The sequence below is a fragment of the Apaloderma vittatum genome, unplaced genomic scaffold (assembly GCF_000703405.1).
Source record: "Apaloderma vittatum isolate BGI_N311 unplaced genomic scaffold, ASM70340v1 scaffold13895, whole genome shotgun sequence".
Lineage (NCBI taxonomy): Eukaryota > Metazoa > Chordata > Aves > Trogoniformes > Trogonidae > Apaloderma > Apaloderma vittatum.
Genome location: NW_009715584.1, coordinates 5,512 through 12,448, shown reverse-complemented (window position 1 = coordinate 12,448; position 6,937 = coordinate 5,512). Strand labels below are relative to the sequence as shown.

The 6,937-nt window shown below is 39.6% G+C and overlaps 1 protein-coding gene across 1 annotated transcript; it reads left to right on the top strand.

Moving 5' to 3' along the window:
* Positions 1-924: 924 nt before the first annotated feature.
* HSPA13 (heat shock protein 70kDa family, member 13) lies at positions 925-5,459 on the top strand (the record flags this gene model as incomplete). The annotated part of the gene is made up of 4 exons (XM_009869215.1): positions 925-1,275; positions 2,159-2,372; positions 2,976-3,143; positions 4,687-5,459. Coding segments are annotated over 4 exons (1,404 nt in total), but the record flags the coding sequence as incomplete, so codon positions are not given.
* Between the last annotated feature and the right edge of the window lie 1,478 nt (positions 5,460-6,937).

Genomic DNA, 6,937 nt, shown 5'->3' with positions numbered 1-6,937 from the left:
GGCCTCGGTGGCCGGCGCTGAGCGCGACGTCGCGGTTTTGCCGGGGCTCTCGCAGTGTTTCTGCCGGCCTTGTCGCTTCCTGCGGCGTGTTCAGTGCGTGTGCTGCCGCTTGCAAAGCCGCAGTCCTCGGTGTGCTGCAAACAGACTAGTGAGAAAGAACGGACCACCCTTCCCTGCTGGCGGAAAAAAAAAAAAAAAGCTTATCCACGCTTTGAAATTTAAGCTGTGTAGATTTCTTCTTGAGGGTTTGTTTGTTGGTACTTCTTTATTCTCCTTCACGACACTGGTTTGTGCTAGATTTGTGTGAGTTTTGTGTTCCTGATTGTATGTAAAATTAAAAAAAAACCACCAAACCATCTACTCTGTACTTAAAGTAGTCCACACTTTGGTTTCAAAGCACAGAAAAGATTTAAGGGGGTGGGAAGATGCTCCTTGGGAGCTATGACTGAAATAGGAGAAGTTGGTGTAGTTTTGCATTTCCTTATTTTTAGATTTCCAGTGAAGTTGGAGGAGATGTTTGAATTGCAAGCTGTGACTTCATGCAGCCTTATTAACTAGATGTCCCTTAGGGGTCTTTCATAGACAATTCCCTCCAAAATATTAATTAGCCTATATTTTTGAACTACCTTGCAGAGAGAGAAAACATTATTACAGAGTGCTGCTATTTCTGGCTTTGTTGTATCTCTTGGGCTTTCCTTCATCAGCTTAGTATTTAATGTCTGAATTTTTTATCTCTTCTAACCACTTCTTGTTTAATTAAGAGACCTGAACTTGCTGGTGACATCTGAAGAAAATGAAAACTAATTAAGTAGCAAAACAGGCTTCAGAGCATGAAATAAAACTGCATGAGGTGTAATACTATGTAATTTGCCTTGACTTCCAAGTTTGTAGCAGTAGATACTCTAACCCTGTTTTTGTAAAATTTGTGTTTCAGGTTCAGCTGTTCTGGCACTCTTGTTAGCTGGCTATCTGGCCCAGCAATATTTACCAATGCCTACGCCGAAAGTGATTGGGATCGACCTTGGCACAACTTACTGCTCTGTTGGTGTCTTTCTTCCTGGAACAGGGGAGGTGAAGGTGATTACAGATGAAAATGGGCACAGCAGCATACCAAGTATAGTCTCTTTCACAGACGGAAATGTGTATGTAGGATATGACGGCCTAGAACTGGCCGATTCAAATCCTCAGAACACCATATATGATGCAAAAAGATTCATTGGGAAAATATTCACTTCAGAAGAACTGAAAAGTGAAAGTAGCAGGTATCCCTTTAAGGTAAGTAGCCATCTTTTTCAGTTCTTTCCAAGCAGTAAGCTATAGGACACTCGAAACATGTAGTAGGTGACCAGCTTGTTTGACCTTGATTTATTTGGCTAAATCTGATATGCCTGAAAACCAACAGAGGCAAAGGGAATGGTTTGTGTACCACAGCGTGAGAGCTGATAATGGTCCTTTGCTGCGAGATGTGTTTCTGGGTAACCTTTCAGTCCCTTATCTGAAAGTATAAATTTCAGCTTTAAATTCCAACAGTGCTCTACTGAAAATTTACTTTTATGCTGAAATTAAAAAAAAAAAAAAAAGTCCCAGTGCATTTTTTCCTTGGCACTTTTCTAGTACTTACTTCACCAGCAGCAGATCTTGAAAGCTGCTTTTAAAAAAGTAGTATTCTGTTAATTCAACATAGTGTAGTATTTGCTGAAGAGAGATTTTCAGGTGCTGTAAACAGTCTTTGAATTCTTCAGTTGTTAAGAGAAGCTGTTCTGGTACCAACCTGTTTGTTTCCTTTCAGAAAGAAGAACCTGTGGGAAGCTTTATCAGTAGGGTAAACCTAATGATTAAAAAGCATTACTTTCATCTTGGAATGTGATGTTGGAATTGATTACACAGTTATGAGGTCTTAACTTTTTTTTTTTTTTAATGTGTCTTACCTGGGCACAGTGAGTATCACTACTTTGGATATACTTAAACCCCTTGAGTGGCGTGTTTTGCTTAATACACATAGTCGAGGAACAAAAGTGATTCAGGAAATGACAAAAGCACATTTGTATTTTTCTGTAATAAATAGACTGTATGCAAATAAAACATTTGGCAGGAGCAGGGTGAAAAAGTATGAGAAAAAGACTTCTCACCTGTTGGTTATGTTATTTTTTCCTCCTAGATTTTCAACAACAACGGATCAGCTGAATTCTCTGTGACAACTAATAAAACCTTTCACATCACTCCAGAGCACATTGGCTCTCAGCTGCTACTGAAATTGAAGAGGATGGCCGAGGACTCTCTCAGCATGCCCATTTCGAAGGCGGTCATTTCTGTGCCAGCGGAGTTTGACGAAAGACAACGGAATGCTACCATTAAGGCAGCTAACCTTGCAGGTGATGTCTCTTTATTTCAGTGTTTCTCTAGCAAACCTTCAGGTCTATTTCACTAAAGTCTTGGGGGGAGGATACAGAAGCAGTGAATCAGTGATAGAGACACTTAGAATGGAATTATTTCTTTTTTCCAGCCCATTAACAATTGTTAGGAACACCAGAGAACTCTTGGCTACTGCCAGGTGCCGCTGGCTAATGCAGATATAGATAGCTAGAAGAAGTAAATTTTACTTCAGGGAAAATAGACTTTGGTGATCTCCAAACAGAGAGACTTTACATAGCACCCTTGGGCAATAATTTAAACAGAAACAATGTGAAAAAAGCCTTCTTGGCAAGGTTTCTCTCAAAGAAATGTGTTTGGGCAAATCATGGTTCATGACTTAACACTGATACTGAATTAGTACCACTTAAGACTTAAATAACAAAGAGTTCAGTGAGTAATACTGCTTAGAAAATTATTTCTTTTAGCTCTGACATTTTACTTAAGGTAGGTTTGGTTAGGAAAAAAAAAAGAAACTAAAAGCAACTAGTGGTAAATATTGTGATGCGAGAATTGCAGTTTTCTGAAGTGTAACTGACTGTCACTTGGTATCTTTGTTTTCATAGGACTAAAAATTTTGCGTGTAATCAATGAACCCACAGCTGCAGCTATGGCTTACGGACTCCACAAAGCTGATGTGTTTCATGTTCTAGTGGTGGATTTGGGTGGAGGAACTTTGGATGTGTCTCTGTTGAACAAGCAGGGAGGGATGTTCCTCACACGAGCCATGGCAGGTGAGAAAAATGATTTGCTTTCTCAAGGAGTGGATGGGAAAGGTGCACCATTCAAGGGGCTTTTCAAAGTGTTACCAGCCTTGTCACAAAGCATTCTCTGAATGTATTCTCAGCTGCCTTTTGCAAAAAATTTTGTGGCTGGTCTCGACAATTAAGATAAATTCACAGGTTTGGGCTGACTCAAAGGAATAAGTCCCAATTTCATTTTATCCATGGCTGTTGTGTTTGAAACAGAAATTTCTAGGAAACTATTTGATATGTTAAATGAGGAGCTTAGTGAAGTGTTGGTGTGTTAATTACTTCAACTGGACTTTTGGGGGCTAGGGGTGTTAAAAAAAAACTTCGCATTACCTTTGCCCGAATTGGAAACAATTGCAAAATTTTTGACCAGTGCTTCAGAGCATCCTCGCCTTATGTTTGGCTTCAGCTCAGTTGGGCAGGGTTTGGGAATGCACACACAGTTTACCCAGCAGGAAGTGTTGTGATGTCTGTGTGCCAGGGTGATTCATCACTTGGCAGTGAGTTCTGGCAGCAACGTTTAGTAAAACTGTAGTAGTGTACCCAACTGCTTTTCAGATGACCTGGATTCAGACAGGTGTGAGGCACAGTGCTCACTGTCTTTGTTTCCTTCAGTGAGCAAGTTTTTTGATGGGAGCTGCCACTCAGTCCACATGAGTGGAACAGCAAGAAATATTCAGCAGCTTTATTCTGATTAATTTAGATAAAGGTCCACTATTAATTAGTGGGTTTGCCATTTAGTTAGAGGTCTATTTTGAGCCAAAATAAAACAATGGATGCTTTCAGAATATTCTTCAACAAGATGAAAATCTGCAAACCGTTTTGTAAAATATTGAGTGGAAAGCACGAATAATTATTTGTCAGGTTTTGAAAACATGGTGCAAGAATATTCCTTTGGTAGAAACTGGTTATATATTATACTTTTTTTTCCCTTTCTCTCTGAAGGCTCAGATAAGATATACTCATTAATAGAACCTGAAGTTCGCTGCTTCTTTTTTTGTGTGAATGCGTGAAGACATTGAATAACTTGAAACTGCTGAAAAAATTAATCTCGATAAAGCTGTACTGTGGAAGTGCTAAGAGAAGAATCTATTCTGGGCAGAGAGAGAGAAATTTGAAACTGGAAAAACAATTTGCTGTGAGAGATTGCACTTCTGTTACAGGGTTCCAGCTAGAAATTTATCATTACATGTTTTCTTCTATAGAGAACACCTCTGAGTTAACCACCACTGCTTTTTTCCCTTATAGCACAGCAAGCGAGCAGTTCCGGCGGGGGGAAGCATTGAGGGGGTTAGATTCTAAAATAGTTGCTAAATAAAATATGGAAGTTACTATACGTCATGTGTTCTTAAGTGAACAACAAGAATGTCTATTTTGGCAGCTCTGTGAGTTCTTGTTCTATGCCATGGTCCTAGCATCACTGTTGTGGCCCTTGAGGACGATCTCCCAGTAAAAGAGAAGATGCGTGCTGGTTTTGGAAGCTTTGAAGGCGATATGTCTCATGCCTTCTCTTCTGATGTTTCAGGTAACAACAAACTCGGCGGGCAGGATTTTAATCAGAGGTTGATGCTGTATTTATATGATCAGCTCCACCAAAGGTACGGTTCTCTGCCAACAAGAAAAGAAGAAATACATCGCCTCAGACAGGCTGTGGAAGCGGTTAAGTTAAATCTGACTGTTCAGGAGGCCGCTACGCTAAGGGTGTTGTTGACTATGCCAGAAAGGAAGCTTACAGAAGAACCTCAAGAAAGTGAGGTAAATGCAAACACTGTTCTTCAAGGGAAGCCGTCACAAAAAACAGAAGACCTGACAAATCTTGGAGATGCTTCAGAAGTAGAGAACAACTTTGTCAAAGTTGTGTTTGAAACAGAGATCTCTAGGAAGCTATTTGAGATGTTAAATGAGGACCTTTTTGAGAAGATTCTTGTGCCCATTGAACAAGTGTTGAAGGAAGGCCACCTACACAAAGCAGAAGTGGATGAAATTGTGTTAGTTGGAGGTTCCACTCGGATTCCTCAGATACGCAAAGTTATTCGGGATTTCTTTGGAAAGGAACCTAACACCTCTGTAGATCCCGATCTAGCAGTGGTAATGGGTGTAGCTATCCAAGCAGGAATTGTTGGTGGATCCTGGCCTCTTCAAGTCAGCGCTATAGAAATTCCTAATAAGCATTTACGGAAGACTAACTTCAACTGAAAAGAAACTCCTCCTCATTGCATTCCACCTCTCCAAAAGTGTACTCTGATGGTGCATACTTATCTGACTGGCAGTAGAGCCTAATCTTAGCTGTGTTATATTTGGTTTTTATTCTGTTCCAGTTAAGTGTTTCCAGACACCTAACTATGTTAAAGCTAGATTTTACTTTAAGGGTATGAGGGATTTTTTTTAAGTTCTGAAATGTCCTGTATTTGCTTGTAGATTGGATATTGGGTAAAAATCCTAGTGATGACACTCCCACGTTTTCTTGCTAAATTTTATTAGCAAATCCTAAAGAGGTGTATGTTTAAAATATAAAGGGAGTATGACCAAAGGTTAGAGATAGTGTGGTATGGTACTGTAGGTCTTCCCAGGTCAAATATATTTACTTTGAAAGAATGTGAAACAGTGTTAATGCACACAGCACTAGCAGTGTTGAGCTTAAATTTATTTATTTTAATTTGAGCATTTAAGCACCTTTCTTACAAGGCATGTTGCAGCTTGAATGAGACATGCATTCACTTGATTATTCTGCTGTTTATAACAGCATAATGGTATTGCTGAGGCTATATGGGAAATGGTCTCATATTTCAGCCAAACTGTATTAAGAAACTTCGCTCTTGCCAATGCAGAGTTCCGTTGTATGTCTCCAAGGGCTTACTTCCTCATCTGGTTTCGATGGTTAACATGCAGGTGCTGCTGTCATACCACTGATGTTCTCCACGGAGAACAAGGGCATATTGCCAACTATTTATACCTCCCCCTGCCTTATTTGAAAACTGTGGTAATTCCATGTATCTTAAAGCCACACTTGTGTATCTTCCCTTGAACTTGACCAACATGAATCCCATTATTGCACATCTACAAGTGTGTGACATCTTTCTCCTGGAGTACCTCAAGCTATGCTGTTCTTGGGGAGAAAGTGTGGGACAGAAGGGATTGCCTGGATGAAGTCTAGTTCCTATAGTCTTAGTGAATGAAAATTCACCCAATTATTTTGTACTTTTTAGCTTGTATCTCTGATTTTAAGTTTTGTCATATTCATGCTCAAAACTGAACCTAGATCAGAGATGGTAACTTCTTTTGGAAAGGAAGCCATGTGTGTAACTCAGGATTTGAGGTAGAGCTTTTTAGGACTTGATTTTAGGCACATAATTTGCTACCCAGCTGTACAGCAAATGCATGAAGAGAAAAAAAAACTTTCTGGAAAAAAATAAATTGGTGACAGTTCCACTCTCTTTGGAGGGTTAAGTCAATAGTTAAAGGCTAGCTGAGTTCTTTTGTCTATGTGAACTTCCTACAATGAAAACACTGCATTCAGCTAAGACTGGGCTTAACATCCAGCAACCCAGTTTTAATCAGGTAAGCTCTAGTAATAGGTGGTTGGTTCTAAGCATTTGCTTGTATTCTTTGGAATAATTTTTTTGTATTAAGCTTGCCAAGATAAAGCGTGGGGTTTAGATTTATTGTTTAACCTATGACTATATTAAAGTAGCCTTATTATTCTCCTGGCAGTAGGCCTGATTTATGGCACTGCCCTAAAGCAGTTGTGCTGATTCAGCTGTTTGCATAGCTGTTGT